Source organism: Capricornis sumatraensis, chromosome 4, assembly GCF_032405125.1.
Source record: "Capricornis sumatraensis isolate serow.1 chromosome 4, serow.2, whole genome shotgun sequence".
Lineage (NCBI taxonomy): Eukaryota > Metazoa > Chordata > Mammalia > Artiodactyla > Bovidae > Capricornis > Capricornis sumatraensis.
In genome coordinates this window covers 131,970,574-131,989,906 of record NC_091072.1, presented here as the reverse complement: position 1 = coordinate 131,989,906, position 19,333 = coordinate 131,970,574, and the positions used below count along the sequence as shown (strand labels likewise).

Sequence of the window (19,333 nt, the reverse complement as noted above, 5' to 3'; positions counted from 1 at the left end):
GTACATAATGCATTGATAGCTCTCCAACGGGTTACAGATTTCTGCTGTCCCAGGCCATATGGGTTCCGCTTTCATAGCTGCACAGGAATGAGCTTTGTCTGAGTGTGTGCATGAGTGTACATGAGTCTATGCATGCTTTTATGTGTGCATGCATACCCTTCATCTTGGAGAGGACCTATTTACCATGGCAGAAAGAAAAGGAAGTATCTTCCGGTCTGTCTTCCAGAGACTAAGCTTGATGTCATTGTGCTTTACATCTCTGAACATTAAATTATAAGATAATTATGCCATTTTGCAAATAAATAATGCACTTGCATTTGTAGTTTTTTGCACTAAAATAATAAGCAAGAGATGTGGGTTTCAGTCCCTGGGTCAGGAAGATCCTGTGAAATAGGAAATGACAACCCACTCCAAATCCCATGGACAGAGAAGTCTGGCAGGCTATGGTCCATGGGGTCACAGAGAGTAGGACACAACTGAGCAACTGAGCACACACAATAATAATGCAAATAGGCTTGCATAAAGCAGACCTAAAATTGAGTTTATGCCCTACATTCTGAGGAGGGAAAGTGATTCGTCCTCCTGACAATGAACCAACACAATCTAAATTCAACAGTGTTTCACATTGTCTAAGTGGACTTGACAAAAGGGAAGGAAGTAATTCTTATTTAACAATTTTTTAAATGGAAGGGAGGGGAACTCTAGTTAACAAAGACTTGGTTCAACATATTACAATTATCAGCTGTAGTGTCTTGTATCCATATTACTCAGTAAGGGATTTTTAAAAAATGTACCCCATCACCTACTCACTGCCCTTAAATAGGGCAAAATTAAGTAAGAATTTTTTTTAAAAACCTAGAGTTCTAATGTTAGTCTGATTAAGATAGCTTTTTTTTTTTAAACTAAGTCAGTTCTGGTTGATAACCACTAACACTTCTACTCTGGCATTTCACTTAATCTACCTTAATTCCTCAGCTTCAATAACTAGTTTTGTCTAGTTCGTGAACTGTACCTTCTCATGTAAATGTGGTTTACCAACATCACTTCATCAGCATGTTACTAGTTGCAAATTCACCATGTGCCAAATATTTCATGGGATGGTTCACTTCTTTTTTTTGTCTTCCAAGCCAACAGTGAAAGTAGAGTTTCCCTTGGGTTTCTGTTGTCATTTTTTTCCAAGTTGTCCGTGCAAATCCATGAAATGACCTGATCATTTCCTTTTGAAGTTATGTAGAAAACCTAACAAAAATACCCTGGCTCAGTCCTTTCTTTTTCCATAGTCCCTAGGAAGTGGGCTGGAGTGAAGTGTCCTCACATGGGTCTAACTGCATTCTCAGTGCACCAATTTTATGAAGATACCAGAGTTGAAGAAATTCCTCCGGCATGGCATGAAAGCCAGAAAAGGGCAGGACATTATCATAGTAGTGGTGGCTGATGGGCTGTTCATGCATATTCACAGAGAAGGGCCAGAAGCCATAGATGGCCACCTCTTCACAGAGGCCCAGGGCTGCGCTCACCAGAAAGAGTCCTGTGGACAGGCGCTTGGCGTGAATTCCCCTACTTTTCCAGAACTTCCCAATGCTACGCAGAAAGTTGGGGTTGGCAAAGAGCACTGTTTGATTGGCACCAACATCTGACAGTGTGTAATAAACCCGGAGGGATGGCTCTGTTCCCGTCTTCATAGAAAAGGCAGGCATGTAGATGTAACTGTGGTTATAGACCTTCATGTGGTCCACAAACGTCTTTCTGGACCACAGCAGGTTCTGAAACCTATCAAAGAGAAGAGGCTCAATTAGACCCAGGGAAAAGTAACTCATCAGTACCCACTCTACAGTTCTTCTGATGCCCTGATAGGCATGTCATCTCTGCAAAAAACATAAAAAGCACTTCTCTTGATTTAAAATCCACCTTGAACTTACCAATTATGTCTCATCAAGTAGCCTGGCTTTCCCCCACCCCAACATCATACACTCAGGTTAAGATTTCTTAATGAGATTCTGTTTGAACTGAAATCCATTGCACATGCTGTTCTCTTTTAGAATTTACTTGCCTGGAATATAAAAATGATTTAGTACTCATGAATTTACAAAGGTCGTTGGTTGTTGAATAGATTTGATAAAAGCTACCTGTGGGGCAGACATAAACACTGGACTTTTTTCTTCATATGCAAATCAAAAGAACCATTTTAGAGATATTCTTCCCACTGAAATGCTCTGATTCTACAGGTATGAAGCTTTACCAAGGAATGCTACAATTATAATAATATATGGAAAAAGAAAGACTTGTTTTGATTAAACAAGGTTGCTGAGAGCTGCTCATATTGCTAGCTCCAGAGAACTCTGCTTTTCTATGTTCTTTCAATTTGGATTACATAGTAGGATTTCTGACTGAAATGTATTCAGTTAAGACTTATGGTGGACATCTGTGTGTCAGGCATTGGGGAAGTAAAATGTTTGATCTCAAGAAATTCAAGTCCAGTTGTAGAAACAAAAATATAACTGAGAACATTAATATAATATAATAACATTACATTAACATTATATATTAAGCACTTAATATAATAACATTAATGTTCTAAGTACAACAGTTGACAGTTGTATAAATTACTATAGAATACAGATGAAAAAATAATTGTCTTGGGAGAGTGGGTTCCAAAAAGAGCTACATTGAGGGGATGGCACTTAAATACATTTCCTTAGGGGAACAAAAGAAGAATAACCATGAAACTATAAAAGACATGAATTGCAAGGGTGCACAGAGTCCTGAAGCAATGATAAAGATCCTGCGATAAAGACTCTGTGTCTCTGGAATGAGTGAGGCAGGGCTGACTGGCGGAGGCGCTGGTGGAAGATGAGCTGTGTTGCAGAAACCCTTGTGTGCCTCTCATTTGTCTGGACTGCACTCTGATGATGGGGAACCTTCACAGAAGCGAGTACGCACAGCACTTTACTACCTGGATTACAAATATTCCATCATTTGTTTAGCTCTCAGTCTTTGTCAAGAAAAGTGACTCTGGTGATCTGGGGAGGAAAGAAGTTGATGGCCTAGAGACCAGTTAAGAGACTGCCGATGCAGGTCAAATGAAAAAAGACAGTCAGTGAGAGGAGGGCCTTGCAACTTCTTCTTCTTCCACGTGGAAGTCATCTGTCTCAGGTTACATGCAGGTAAAGAAGCAGCATCTGATGGGGTGGAGAGGGAGGTGGGACGGGGGTTCAGGATTGGGGGACACATGTACACCCATGGCTGATTCATGTCAGTTTAGTTGCTCAGTCGTGTATGACTCTTTGTGACCCCATGAATCACAGCACGCTAGGCCCCCCTGTCCATCACCAACTCCTGGAGTTCACTCAAATTCATGTCCATTGAGTCAGCGTTGCCATTCAGCCATCTCATCCTCTGTCGTCCCCTTCTCCTCCTGCCGCCAGTCCCTCCCAGCATCAGGGTCTTTTCCAATGAGTCCAACTCTTCGCATGAGGTGGCCAAAGTATTGGAGTTTCAGCTTCAGCATCAGTCCTTCCAATGAATACCCAGGACTGATCTCCTTTAGGATGGACTGGTTGGATGTCCTTGCAGTCCAAGGGACTCCCAAGAGTCTTCTCCAACACCACAGTTCAAAAGCATCAATTCTTCGGCACTCAGCTTTCTTCACAGGCCAGCTCTCACATCCATACGTGACCACTGGAAAAACCATAGCCTTGAGCAGATGGACCTTTGTTGGCAAAGTAATTTCTCTGCTTTTCAATATGCTGTCTAGGTTGGTCATAACATTCCATCCAAGGAGTAAGCGTCTTTTAATTTCATGGCTGCAATCACCATCTGCAGTGATTTTAGAGCCCCCCCAAATAAAGTTAGCCACTCTTTCCACTGTTTCCCCATCTATTTGCCATGAAGTGATGGGACTAGATGCCATGATCTTAGTTTTCTGAATGTTGAGCTTTAAGCCAACTTTTTCACTCTCTTCTTTCACTTTCATCAAGAGGCTCTTTAGTTCCTCTTCACTTTCTGCCATAAGGGTGGTGTCATCTGCATATCTGAGGTTCTTGATATTTCTCCCGGCAATCTAGATTCCAGCTTGTGCTTCACCCAGACCAGCATTTCTCATGATGTTCTCTGCATATAAGTTAAATAAGCAGGGTGACAATATACAGCCTTGATGTGCTCCTTTTCCTATTTGGAACCAGTCTGTTGTTCCATGTCCAGTTCTAACTGTTGCTCCCTGACCTGCATACAGATTTCTCAAGAGGCAGGTCAGGTGGTCTGGTATTCCCTTCTCTTGAAGAATTTTCCACAGTTTATTGTGATCCACACAGTCAAAGGCTTTGGCATAGTCAATAAAGCAGAAATAGATGTTTTTCTGGAACTCTCTTGCTTTTTCCATGATCCAGCGGACGGTGGCAATTTGATCTCTGGTTCCTCTGTCTTTTCTAAAACCAGCTTGAACATCTGGAAGTTCACAGTTCATGTATTGCTGAACCCTGGCTTGGAGAATTTTGGGCATTACTTTACTAGTGTGTGAGATGAGTGCAATTGTGTGGTACTTTGAGCATTCTTTGGCATTGCCTTTCTTAGGGATTGGAATGAAAACTGACCTTTTCCAGTCCTATGGCCACTGCTGAGTTTTCCAAATTTGCTGGCATACTGAGTGAAGCACTTTCACAGCATCATCTTCCAGGATTTGAAATAGCTCAACTGGAATTCCATCACCTCCACTAGCTTTGTTCGTAGTGATGCTTTCTAAGGCCCACTTGACTTCACATTCCAGGATGTCTGGCTCTAGGAGAGTGATCACACCATTGTGATTATCTTGGTCGTGAAGATCTTTTTTGTACAGTTCTTCTGTGTATTCTTGCCACCTCTTCTTAATATCTTCTGCTTCTGTTAGGTCCATACCATTACTGTCCTTTATTGAGCCCATCTTTGCATGAAATGTTCCCTTGGTATCCTTAATTTTCTTGATGAGATCTCTAGTCTTCTTCATTCTCTTGCTTTCCTCTATTTCTTTGCACTGATCACTGAGGAAGGCTTTCTTACCTCTCCTTGCTATTCTTTGGAACTCTGCATTCAGATGCTTATATCTTTCCCTTTCTTCTTTGCTTTCACTTCTCTTCTTTTCACAGCTATTTGTAAGGCCTCCTCAGACTTAAATTGAAGAAAGTGGGGAAAAGCATTAGACCATTCAGGTATGACCTAAATCAAATCCCTTATGATTATACAGTGGAAGTGAGAAATAGATTTAAGGGACTACATCTGATAGAGTGCCTGATGATCTATGGATGGAGGTTCATGACACTGTACAAGAGACAGGGATCAAGACCATCCCCATGGAAAAGAAATGCAAAAAGATTCATGTCAGTGTATGGCTAAAACCACCACAATACTGTAAAGTAATTAGCCTGTAACTGAAATAAATTAATTAATAAAAAGAAAAACAAATTAGGGAATACTATGTAGCTATCAGAGAGAATGAGGTAGTGCACATGTATACAGAAGTCAAAACATATATATATATATATGCAGAAAAGGTGTCAAGTATAATAAATATATGAAATTATAAAAGAGCAACAAAAAGCAGCAGCATCTGAGAATGGAACTGAGCCATATCAGCAGAGGAAAGTCTGTTCTGACAGGTTGGCAGAGCTCATCAGAAATACGTGAAACTGAAATTCTGAATACACAAATCCACAGGATTTTATGTTGCAATCAGTGTTCTGAACTCTGCCTGCCAAGAAAGGTGGGTCTCTCAATCCTGTAGGAAGGGAGATTGCTCAAGTTTTCTTCATGTCCTTGATTCAGCAGCCTGCCTTAGGAACTTTTCCTGGGCCCTGACAAATAGAGAAGTGATAACAGGTTTTTAGGTGTGATTACTTTACCCTGTAAGAAGCCATGGAAGAACACTGATCCCTATCGTGGAGCTGGGCCAGCCTCTGCAACACAAACGCCTACTTCCAACTTCAATAGGCTCCACCTAATAATTCTTTTTTTCTCTCCATTGCCCACCCATATCTGCTACTCACCAATGCTTTCCCGATCATGTAGACATATCCTGCAGATTACCTCCTACTTATGGCTCAGACGGTAAAGCGTCTTTCTACAATGTGGGAGACCTGGGTTCGATCCCTGGGTTGGGAAGATCCCCTGGAGAAGGAAATGGCAATCCACTCCAGGACTATTGCCTGGGAAATCCCATGGAGAGAGGAGCCTGGAAGGCTACAGTCTATCGGGTTGCCAAGAGTCGGACAGGACTGAGCAACTTCACTTTCACTTTCTCCAACTTTAGTTAGAATAACTTGTATCACAGATTTCTAGACTTTGATGACAGTTGCACAGGGAGGTGAATTTTTATCCAGCCCTCCCTGCTGATTCTGATGCAGGTGTCAGGGGCTACAGTTATTCAGAAAATCAATACCATCAATGTAAGTTATCTAACTCTCTGTACCTATCTATGGGGATCTCTTTCTTTACATCTTCTAATTTCATCTTTGTTGCATTTCTAAGAGGAAGAAGTTTCTCTCAGAAACTGTGAAACAGGCTGCTTTACACCCCTTAGTGTGGGGGTGTGAAAACAGTCAAACTCTCCATCTCTATTGAATCATTCCCTTTTATCTACTAAACATGGTTCTAACTTACTACAAGAAAATTCATTGTATGCCCGGGCTGTTCCCAGAGCTACCCTCTAGTCCTCTCGTTTCATCATCAACATTCTAGAGCAGTAAGTACACTCCTACTTGTTCCCTTTCTTGTTGCATTCCCTCCTCACTGCTGTACAGAATGGTTTGTATTCCATAGGGTTCTGTTGGCGGCTGGAACTTATCCCTATTTTTGTAGTGGACTACATACTAAAGAGAATAACAGACAGCTCCAATAAAATCAGGGCAATTGAGTTTGTGTTCCCTGTCTTAAAGCTGACTGATTATTCTCGAAGATGGCAGTCTTCCTTCCTTGAGTTTTAACCTTGAAAAGAAACACACATCTTGAATGTACTATAGTACCAATTTTATTGGCATGGTTAAAAAAAAAAAAAACCTATGTTTTTTTATTATTTTTATCTACCTAATTCTTCAGAATAGCTCAGAATTGTTGTATACTGTATGAATGGAAAACTATTAAATAACTGAAAAATAAGAAAAATGAAACTGACCAGTCAATAAATCATTAAGCATAGAAATGATTAAATATCATGAATATGGACATGTAGTAGAAAAACACAGCACAAAACACAGAAATACAGCACATTTGACAAATGAATTTAATATGTGGTAGTAGAAAGTTGATGAAATGTTTAAAATCAGTTAATAGACAATGTCAAGATAAGTGTTAGTCACTCAGTCATGTTCAACTCTTTGCAATCCCAAGGACTATGGCTTGCCAGGCTCTTCTGTCCATGGGATTCTCCAGGCCAGAATACTGGAGTGGGTTGCCATTTCCTTCTCTTTATTATGTCAAGATAAATAGTTAACAGTTTGGAAATTTGAGGGGAAACATATTTGTACTTGACGAAAAAATTTTAAAAAAAAGGATAAATATTTAAAGTCCACATTAAAGAATACAAGAAAAACTAAAGAAATCAAAATCTTATCATTTACAAAGTACTTTTTCCAAAGAAAAATAGTGACAAAATTATGTTGAGATGTGAAATTTCATTGCCATGCTGTGAAAAATAAGATAACTGAAATAAAAGAGGGAATGACTCAAAAAAATATGTTCAGCCAACATGACAAACAGAATGTTAATGTTGATAACATGAAAGAAAGTATGAAAGAAAGTGTGAAACATTAAGAAAGAAAATAGCTCAGTCATGTCCAACTCTTTGCTACCCCAAGAACTATAGACCACCAGTCTCCTCTGTCAGGTAGTTTTTCTTTTTTTTAAACTGTCTGAAGCCACCAACATGAAAATGGACAAAAACAGAAAATTAGAGGGAACTGAAATTCATAAAATGTTCAGCTTCAGGTTGCCAGTCAAGATGCAAACTGAACAGAATCAGGGAAGATGAAAGGTCCAGCTCTCCTCTCCTACAGCATATCTCTAGAAACAAGAGGAAAGATATTTTTAAAAATCTATATCTATTCTGAAAAAAAAGAAAAAAGAAAGCAAACCTTCAGTGAATTCCCACATCTGGAACACTTCTGAAAACAGAAAGCTTACATTAAAAAAAGCAGAATGTAAACTAATCTGCCAAGCATTGCTCTAAAAGTTAGCTGTGCCCTAAGCCTTAAGGCAGGAGACCCTGGAGAAGGTATGTGTCTTGGTACAATCAACAAGGTTAGTATTCAGATTATGGAGCAGCAGGAACACACAGGTGCGCTGAAACCCTAAAATCCTGCACTGGCTAATCATCACTGTGTGTAGTGAGGAGGGAGTGTCGGTCTCTAGGGAGGGGCAGTGGCTGCATGCATAGATGATAGCTGGCCCAGCCTATGGGAAACGGAGGCTTCTTTACAACTCATACAGTATTGGTAGCCAGGCTTATACCAGGCTTGACACTGACGGGTCAAGAGAGAGACCTACATATTATGATATCTGAGAGTCACCCAAGAGAAAGCCACCTTGCCACTTTTTCTTCAACTGAGAGTGAAGCCCATCTGTCAACAGGTCCAGTCTCTCACAGAGCTCCAAACAAGAACAGATACTCAGGATGAGAAGATGCTGAAGGTAAGTCTTCAACATGAGGGTTAGAGAACAGAATGGAAGAACAAAAGAACTCAGAAAAGGCCAAGATCAGAAGACTCTTGAAGGTCTATAATTTGTTTAGAAATGGCAATAATTATCACACCCATGAACTAAGACTGGGATGCTATAAAATGAAAGAGAACATTTAGGTAGCAAGAAAGAACTACTGGTAATTAACATACATAACAACAGATGGATTCTGGTAAAGGAAAGCCCCAGAAAGTCAGCTTACACAGCAGGCTGAGAAAGCCATCAATCAGATTCTAGTGAGAGAAAAAGTTTCGAAAAGGATGTCTCAACAACAAAAAAGAGCCCCTGATAGATTACATGCTGGCAGTAATGAAAGATTTGCAGCTCTAATGAGAGTCTGGAGATGAATTAGTGACTACTGCATCAAAAGTCTTTATTCACTTTGGGGAAATATTTAAAAAGTTGAAAGTGAAAGTCACTCAGTCATGTCAGACACTTTGTGACCCCATTGACCATACAGTCCATGGAATTCTCTAGGCTAGAATACTGGAGTGGGTAGTCTTTCCCTTCTTCAGGGGATCTTCCCAACCCAGGGATCAAGCCCTGGTCTAGAGCAGTGTAGGCAGATTCTTGACCAGATGAGCCACAAGGGAAGCCCAAGAATGCTGGAGTGGGTAGCCTATCCCTTCTCCAGCAGATCGTCCCGACCCAGGAATCGAACTGGGGTCTCCTGCATTGTAGGCGGATTTTAAACCAACTGAGCTATCAGGGAAGTATCATTAAACGTTGAACCGAGTATTAAATATTTGTAACAGATTTTTTTTTTTTTTTTTTGGTCTCAGATGCAAAGAGGACGTAGACACTAAGGTAAGCACTGACCATTGATTTGATTGTGATATATCTGGATTGAGAGATCAGGAAAGGATAAGTGTATGGTGGGGAACAGTGCTGTGAGGAGCACTTTAAGAGAGAAAAATCTTAATTTTCCATAAGAAATCAATAGATAAATGAAAAAATTGTAAATTGCAATTAATCATGTGGCTTTTAAATGTGAGAAGAGAAATATCAGCTGGAGAAGCTGAAGGCTTTGGAACATTTCTTGAGGGAGTATATGACAGGAGACTGCTGCTTTCTGTATGAAGCTTTGTCATATCATTTGGTCTTGAAAACGGTGCACATTTTGGTAAAATTAGAATCTAGAGTTTCTAAATCATGAAAATATGAAGTAAAGAATATATATGTGTGCAACTGAATCACTCTGCTGTATAGCAAAAATTAACACAACGCTGTAAATCAACTGTACTTCAACAAAACAAATTTTAAAACCATAAATGAATGTATATTAATCCAAACAATAATACCACCCAAAAAAGTAATAGTCAAGAAACTTCGTGCACCTAACCAGATAGTTTCAAAATACACATAGCAAAACTAATTAAAACCCAGATAGATATTCACAAATTCACAATCATGATTAAGTCTTTAATTTTAAACTATTATTTTTAAACATGAACAGAAACTTTCTAAAATGATCAGATATTATGTCAGAAAAGAAAACATATAGTATGATATATATGTATACACAAATATATTAAAATAATTACCACCATTCAGTCCAGATCATCTGATCAAAAATGTAATAAAATGAGAAGTCAACAATAAAAATACACATCAGTTCAGTCAGTTCAGTTGATCAGTTTTGTCCGAATCTTTGCGACACCATGGACTACAACATGCCAGGCTTCCCTGTCCAATATCCACTCCCAGAGCTTACTCAAACTCATGTCCATCGAGTCAGTGATGCCATCCAACCATCTCATCCTCTGCTTTCCCCTTCTCCTGCATTCTATCTTCCCCAGCATCAGGATCTTTTCCAATGAGTCAGTTCTTCACATCAGGTGGCCAAAGTATTGGAGTTTCAGCTTCAGCATCAGTCCTTCCAATCAACATTCAGGACTGATTTCCTTTAGGACAGACAGGTTGGATCTTCTTGCAGTCCAAGGGACTCTCAAGAGTCTTCTCCAACACCACAGTTCAAAAGCATCAACTCTTCAGCACTTGGCTTTCTTTATAGTCCAATTCTCACATCCATACATGACTACTGGGAAAACCATACCTTTGACTAGATGGACCTTTGTTGGCAATCTGATTTTTAATATGCTGTCTAGGTTGGTCATAGCTTTTCTTCCAAGGAACAGGCATCTTTTAATTTCATGGCTGCAGTCACCATTTGCAGTGATTTTGGAGCCCCCCAAAATAAAGTCTCTCACTGTTGCCATTGTTTCCGCATCTATTTGCCATGAAGTGATGGGACCAGATGCCATAGAAAACATATTTTAAGAGGAAATTTGTCAACTTTTACAGATAACATAATTACCTTTTAGAATATATATGAGAACCAACTGAAAATTTATTTATTTAAACAAAAAAGACTAGATAAACTTCTAAAAATCCATAGTTAAACTTCATGGGTAGAGGTGAAATTCATCAGCTTGATAAAGAATATCTACAAAAACCCTTACACCTAACATCATACTTTATGGTGAGAAATGAAGCTCCCCCACTATCATCAGGAACAAGTCAAAGATATCTTCAAGTCAAGGATCTCACCACTACTTTTCAACATCCTCCTGGAAGTCACTGCTAATACAATTAGATATGAAAAGTAAGTTAAAAAGTACACAGATGTGGAAGAAATAAGCAAAACTGTCTTCGCAGATGACACATATAGAAAATCTGAAAGAACGGAAGCTGGTGAGACTAATAAGTGATTATAGCAAGGTTGCAGGACTGCTTTCCTACGCACCAGTAATAAGTGGAATTTGAAATAAAAAACACAATACAATTTATACTAGAAACCCCCAAAATGAAATACTTAGCCAGAAACCTATCAAAATATGTACAAAATCTATGTGAGGAAAACTGTAAGACTCTAATGAGCTAAATAAAAATAAAGCAACTAAGTAAATGGAGAGACACTACATGTTCACAAATAAGAAGACTCAATATTCTCAAGACGTCAAGTCTTCCCAACTTGATTTACAGATTCAATGCAACTCAAAGCAAAAGTCCAGCAAGTTCTCTTGTGGCTATCAACAAATCATTTCTAAAGCTTATATGGAGAGGCAAAAGTTGGGTTTCCCTTGTGGCTCAGTGGGTAAAGCGTCTGCCTACAATGCGGGAGACCCGGGTTCGATCCCTGGGTGGGGAAGATCCCCTGGAGAAGGAAATGGCAACCCACTCCAGTACTCTTGCCTGGAAAATCCCATGGACTGAGAAGCCTGGTAGGCTACAGTCCATGGGGTTGCAAAGAGTCGGACATGACTGAGGGACTTTCCCTTCCCTTCCCTAAAAGCCTGAGAATAGCAAATACAATATGGAAAGAAAAGAATGAAGTTGGGGGACTGACACTATCTGACTTCAAGTCTTACTATAAAGCTATAGGAATCAAGATAGTGTGAAATTGGCAAAAGAATAAATAGATCAGTGTAACAGAAGAGGGAACCGAGAAGGAGACACAAAAATACAGCAGGTCCTTGACAAAGGAACAAAGGTAGTGGAGCTGAGACAGTCTTTTTAACAAATGGTGCTGGAGCAAGTGGACATGTACATGCCAAAAAAAGAAAAAAAAAGGAATCTAGACACGGACTTTACACCTTTCACAAAAATTCACTCAAAATGCAATATAAGTCTAAATGTAAAATGAAAATCTATAAAACTCCTAGAAGATAATAGAACAGAAAATCTAGATGACCTTAGATATGGCAATGACTTTTTAAATAAAACACCAAAGGCACAATCCATGAAAGAAATAATTGATAAGCTGGACTTCATAAAAATTAAGAACTTTTGCTCTGTGAAAGACAATGTCATGAGAATGAGAAGACAAGCTATGGCTTGGGAGAAAATATATGCAAAAGAGACAGCTGACAAAGAGCTATTATCTAAAACATAGAAAGAACTCTTAAAACACAACAAGAAGAAAACAACTCAATTAAAAAATAGGCCAAAGACTTTGACAATTCACCAGATGGCAAATGAGCACATGAAAAGATGTTCTACATCATACATTATTCAGTTCAGTTCAGTTCAGTCACTCAGTCGTGTCCGACTCTTTGCGACCCCAGAATTGCATCATGTCAGGCCTCCCTGTCCATTACCAAATCCCGCAGTTCATCCAAACTCATGTCCATTGAATCGGTGATGCCATCCAACCATCTCATCCTCTGCCGTCCGCTTCTCCTCCTGCCCTCAATCTTTCCCAGCATCAGGGTCTTTTCAAATGAGTCAGCTTTTGGCATCAGGTGGCCAAAGTATTGGAGTTTCAGCTTCAACATCAGTCCTTTCAATGAACACCTAGGTCTGAGCTCCTTTAGGATGGACTGGTTGGATCTCCTTGCAGTGGGATATTCAAATTAAAACAACAATGAGACATCAGTACATTATTTCTGGGGAGGCCAAAATCCAGAACATGGCATTCATGATCAGTCACCAAGTTGTATCTGACTGTTTGCAACCCCATGGACTGTAGGCAGCAGGCTACATGATATCACTACATGACATTTTGATATATATACATATCTTTCTTTATTGTTTGTATCCTCTTGAATGTATTGAAAAAAGACTTGATTTTGTTTACTGCTAAATCCATAACACTAAGAAAGCTACCTGACACATGGCACCAAATTAATATTCATTAATGTCTCCTGAAGTATGCAGAAAATCAGAAACCACCTAGGTGTCCATCATTCAGGGAATGGGCAAAACAAATAGTGTTATGTCCATTATACGCAGTGTTGTTATTCAGTTGCTAAGTTGTGTCCAATTCTTTCGTGACCCCATGGACTGCAGCATTCCAGGCCTCCCTGTCCATTACCAACTCCCGGAGCTTACTCAAACTCATGTCCATCGAGTCGGTGATGCCATCCAACCATCTCATCCTCTGTCATCACCTTCTCCTCCTGCCCTCAATCTTTCCCAGCATAAGGGTCTTTTCAAATGAGTCAGTTCTTTGCATCAGGTGGCCAAAATATTGGAGTTTCAGCTTCAACATCAGTCCTTCCAATGAACACCCAGGACTGATCTCCTTTAGGATGGACTGGTTGGATCTCCTTGCAGTCCAAGGGACTCTCAAGAGTCTTCGCCAACACCACAGTTCAAAAGCATCAATTCTTCGGCACTCAGCTTTCTTCACAGTCCAACTCTCACATCCATACATGACCACAGGAAAAACCATAGCCTTGACTAGATGGACCTTTGTTGGTAAAGTAATATCTCTGCTTTTTAATATGCTGTCTAGGTTGGTCATAACTTTCCTTCCAAGGAGTAAGTGTGTTTTAATTTCATGGCTGCAATCACCATCTGCAGTGATTTTGGAGCCCCCAAAAATAAAGTCAGCCACTGTTTCCCCATCTATTTGCCATGAAGTGATGGGACTGGATGCCATGATCTTAGTTTTCTGAATGTTGAGCTTTAAGCCAACTTTTTCACTCTCCTCTTTCACTTTCACCAAGAGGCTCTTTAGTTCTTCTTCACTTTCTGCCATAAGGGTGGTGTCATCTGCATATCTGAGGTTATTGATATTTCTCCCGGCAATCTTGATTCCAGCTTGTGCTTCACCCAGACCAGCGTTTCTCATGATGTATTCTACATAGAAGTTAAATAAGCAGGGTGACAATATACAGCCTTGACATACTCCTTTTCCTATTTGGAACCAGTCTGTTGTTCCATGTCCAGTTCTATCTGTTGCCTCCTGACCTGCATACAGGCTTCTCAAGAGGCAGGTCAGGTGGTCTGGTATTCCCATGGCTTTGGCGTAGTCAATAAAGCAGAAATAGATGTTTTTCTGGAATTCTCCTGCTTTTTCAATGATCCAGCAGATGTTGGCAATTTGATCTCTGGGTCCTCTGCCTTTTCTAAAACCAGCTTGAACATCTGGAAGTTCACAGTTCATGTATTGCTGAAGCCTGGCTTGGAGAATTTTAAGCATTACTTTACTAGCATGTGAGATGAGTGCCAACCTAGATAGCATATTGAAAAGCAGAGACATTACTTTGCCAACAAAGGTCCATCTACTCAAGGCTATTGTTTTTCCACTGGTCATGTATGGATGTGAGAGTTGGACTGTGAAGAAAGCTGAGCGCCGAAGCATTGATGCTTTTGAACTGTGGTGTTGGAGAAGACTCTTGAGAGTCCCTTGGACTGCAAGGAGATCCAATCAGTCCATTCTAAAAGAGATCAGCCCTGGGATTTCTTTGGAAGGAATGATGCTAAAGCTGAAACTCCAGTACTTTGGCCACCTCATGTGAAGAGTTGACTCATTGGAAAAGACTTCAATGCTGGGAGGGATTGAGGGCAGGAGAAAAGGGGATGACAGTGGATGAGATGGCTGGATGGCAACACTGACTCGATGGACATGAGTTTGAGTGAACTCTGGGAGTTGGTGACGGGCAGGGAGGCCTGGCATGCTGAAATTCATGGGGTCACAAAGAGTTGGTCACGACTGAGTGACTGAACTGAACTGAAATGAGATGAGTGCAATTGTGTGGTAGTTTGAGCATTCTTTGGCATTCCCTTTCTTAGAGATTGGAATGAAAACTGACCTTTTCCAGTTTTGTGGCCACTGCTGAGTTTTCCAAATTTGCTGGCATATTGAGTGAAGCACTTTCACAGCATCATCTTTCAGGATTTGAAATAGATCAACTGGAATTCCATCACCTCCACTAGCTTTGTTCATAGTGATGCTTCCTAAGGCCCACTTGACTTCACATTCCAGGATGTCTGGCTCCTGGTGAGTGATCACACCATTGTGATTATCTGGGTCGTGAAGATCTTTTCTGTACAGTGCTTCTGTGTATTCTTGCCACTTCTTCTTAATATCTTCTGCTTCTGTTAGGTCCCTACCATTTCTGTTCTTTATTGTGCCCATTTTTGCATGAGATGTTCCCTTGGTAACTAATTTTCTTGAAGAGATCTTGTGTTATTTACTTGGCTTCTTAATATTTTGGAGCAATTACCATGTTCATAGTTGCTGTCATTTTTCTATCTTTGTGCAGCTGTTTACCAGCTGTTGCTTCCTTTTTCTCTGTCAATGAACACTGATTTTTCTGTTAATTTATATTACCTTCCTCCTCTGGACCTTCTCAACCTACAGGGTTGCCTCTTCCACAAGAAATATTTTACCAGATGGTAAACAACCCATCATAAGAAGCTATTCTCTTCATACACAGTACATATTAAAATATGCACTAAGAAGGCAAACTTTAAAAATATTTGCAGGGTGAAGCTTTCAAACCTAAACTGAGGATGTTGCTAGAGGATGTTCCTCTCAGAGAGAAATTTAGGACAGGCCTTTAAGAGATGGATATATTTGAACTGAATTTTGAAGAGTGAACAGAAGTTAGCTATGTATATGAAATTGAAAAAGAAAAAAAAAACGAGCATTTCTGCCTGAGAGAGAAGCATGGGCAAAGGAACGGGGGGGGCGGGGGTGTTCTGGGAAGTGCAAACAATTTAATATGATGGAGTTTTAGCACCTTGGGAGTAGGTAGAGTTGAAGCTAGCGTGGTGCACATGTGTGCAGGCTAAGTCACTTCAGTTGTGGCTGACTCTGTGCGACCCCATGGACTGCAGTACTTCAGGCTTCCCTGTCCTTCACTATCTCTTGAAGTTTGCCCAGATTCATGTCCATTGAGTCAGTGATGCCATTCAATCACCTCATCCTCTGTTGTCCCCTTCTCCCCCTGCCCTCAATCTTTCCAAGCATCTTTCCAATCTTTTCAGTGAGTCAGCTCTTCCCATCAGGTGGCCAAAGTATTGGAGCTTCAGCTTTAGCATCAGTCCTTCCAATGAATATTCAGGGTTGATTTCCTTTAGGATTAACTGGTTTGATCTCCTTGCAGTCCAAGGGACTCTCAAGAATCTTCTTCAGCACCACACTTCAAAAGCATCAATTCAGTCTTCTTTATGGTCCAACTCTCACATCTGTATATGACTACTGGAAAAACCATAGCTTTGACTATACCAGCCTTTGTCAGAAAAATGATGTCTCTGCTTTTTAATATGCTGTCTAGTTTGGTCGTAGCTTTTCTTCCAAGGAGCAAGCAGCTTTTAATCTCATAGCTATAGTCACTGTCTGCAGTGATTTGGAGCCCAAGAAAATAAAAAGTCTGTCACTGTTTCCAGTTTTTACCCTTCCATCTGCCATGAAGTGATAGGACTAGATGCCATGCTCTTAGGTTTTTTTTAGTTGAGTTTTATGCCAGCTTTTTCATTCTCCTCTTTCACTCTTATCAAGAAGCTTTTTAGTTCCTCTTCACTGCCAATCAAGGTTGAGACTTTACTCCTAAGGAAAAATGGAGACTAATTAGCAGTCATCACTCTGTGAGGAAGATGATGGGGGTGTCACCCCCAGAGCTACAGGAGAGGAAGGAGAAGCTGCCCTTGCTGACTGAAAGGAACACTGAAAAACGCTGGTCACTGGAAAGCGCAGTGAGGTCTATGGTGTGGTGTCCATGCTGATTTAGTGTGAATTCTGTACCATTTGTTAGACTTCTGTCCCTCTAAGGTGTGTCAGTGGTTTCGGTTCTTGTGGCTCTTATAATGATATGTAACACAAGAGGAGAAGGTTGTCTGAGGGGAAAGATTATTACCCAGTTTTGAACCTGTTGAACTCTGGGCACAGGATCACCCAGAAGAACAATGTGCCAACCCCAGAAAATATTGACAAATCATAGCATTTAAATGGTGTGCAATGTGGGTAGAAATTATAACAAAAGGTATGACAGGCAGTGAGGTAAGGGGACACCAGGAATGAGATCAATAACAGAAGAGAAATGAGTTTCAGAAGTTTGTCAACAGTGGTTGATGCTGAGGAGAGATCATGTGAAATGAAGATAGAAAATGCTACCTGGAAATTCAACAACATACCCATTTTCAGCAGCATCAGCTATTTTAGTAGAAATCAATCTAGATCATGGGTTGAAAACTCACACGTCCAGAGCCAAGCTAATTAGGAAAATATGGAAAAGGACAAAGAATCAGACAAGAGGGAGTGGATCTGAAAATGGAATGTACATGTCCAATCTAAAAGGATTTCTAACTAAAAATAAAAAGTAATGGCTAAGTAAATGTCATGCAGACCAGGTCTGACCCAATGACAACAGCTCAACCCTCAAAACTTTTTCAAAATTCTGAATGACAATGAAACCATGGAACCACAATCTTTTTGAGGCAGATGAAAGAACAAATATAGCAGATATGGTCTCTTTTTTATGACGTTAGTGATAGCCTCAGATAAGAAACAGGAAGACCTATAATCAAATTACAGCAATAATAAATTCTATCATAAGATGCTTGTTTAACATGTGTTATCCTACTTAAGCCTTGTAGTAACTCTATGAAAAGGGCATTGCCTGTTTCCTGCTGTGGAGGAAACTAAGGAGCGAGTGGTTAAGTATTCCAGTGAAGTTTCATAGATGGAATGTGTACAGTAGGCTCCAGATTTCAGTTCAGCTCAGTCTGACTCTTGATTTAACATTCTTTCAATTACACTGTGTAGCTTTTCTGATGGGAACACAGATCCTTCCTGCACTGAATGGAATTCATTCCCATGATCTAGCATATACTCCTTCTCACTTTCTCATGGATTTGGTCCACGTTACCCTCTTTATTGCCCTTTTCTTCATCCATTTCCTCCCACTGACCCATTTCACCCATATGAGCTCTTGACCAAGTCTTCCTCACTGAAAACCAACTAATAACAAACAAACATTTTCTCAAAAGTATATCTTTTTCTAGCTGCTTCCTGATCTCTTTCCTTCCATCCATAACTGATTTCTTCTTATCTCAAGTCACTCATACTCTCTGGGAATATTCATTCACTTTCATTTCCCAAACTAGGATTGTAATAGGGTGGAAAATACCATCTTAACAACAGACACCAGAGTCTCTTTTGGAAAGATAATTCCCTTTGTTTAAGTGGTGCTAGAGAGGACTCTTGAGAGTCACTTGGACAATAAGGAGATCAAACTAGTTAATCTTCAAGAACATCAACCTTGAATATCATCGGAAGGACTGATGCTGAAGCTGAAGCTCTAATATTCTAGCCACCGGATGCAAAGAGCTGACTCACTGGAAAAGACCCTGATACTGCGAAAGATTGAGGGACAGCAGAGGATTAGATGGTTGGATGGCATCACCGACTCAATGGGCCCAGGAGTTTGTGGAAACTCAGGGAGATAGTGAAGGACAGGGAAGCTTGGCATGCTGCAGTTCATGGGGTCACAAAGAGTCGGACATGACTTAGCAACTGAACAACAAGTTTAGAGGGTGCTTTTGGGTGTTAAGGTTATATTTTAAGAATATGTTCTGGAAACAGAAAGGAAAATAAGTAACTAACCTCTCCTCATACATAATTAAGGGGAATTTGGGGGTGGAGAGAGCCAAAGGGTGAAATGAAGGGAGAACTTAAGAAAAGAATAAAGAGTAACAACACCCTGAGAGCCTATTGAGTAGCTGTAATACACCCAGTGGGACCTTCTCAGTGACAGGTATTGAGAAGAATTGTCCTTCAAATACTTTTACAAACAGAAATGTCAGATGTTTCCTCTTTATATTCTTTGCTTGAGAGTTTTTCAGTGTTTCTGCTCTCTTACCTCTAACCTTCTATAAATTTTGCTACATTGCATAATGC

At 40.2% G+C, this 19,333-nt stretch overlaps 1 protein-coding gene across 1 annotated transcript in view; it reads right to left on the bottom strand.

The window, feature by feature from the left end:
* Positions 1–1,283: 1,283 nt before the first annotated feature.
* Positions 1,284–19,333, bottom strand: part of ST8SIA1 (ST8 alpha-N-acetyl-neuraminide alpha-2,8-sialyltransferase 1) — a 171,277-nt gene continuing 153,227 nt past the window's right edge. Inside the window, exon 5 of the mRNA XM_068972055.1 lies at positions 1,284–1,770. Within this exon, the coding sequence (XP_068828156.1) occupies positions 1,284–1,770 (487 nt within the window). The remainder of the gene's footprint in view (positions 1,771–19,333) is intronic.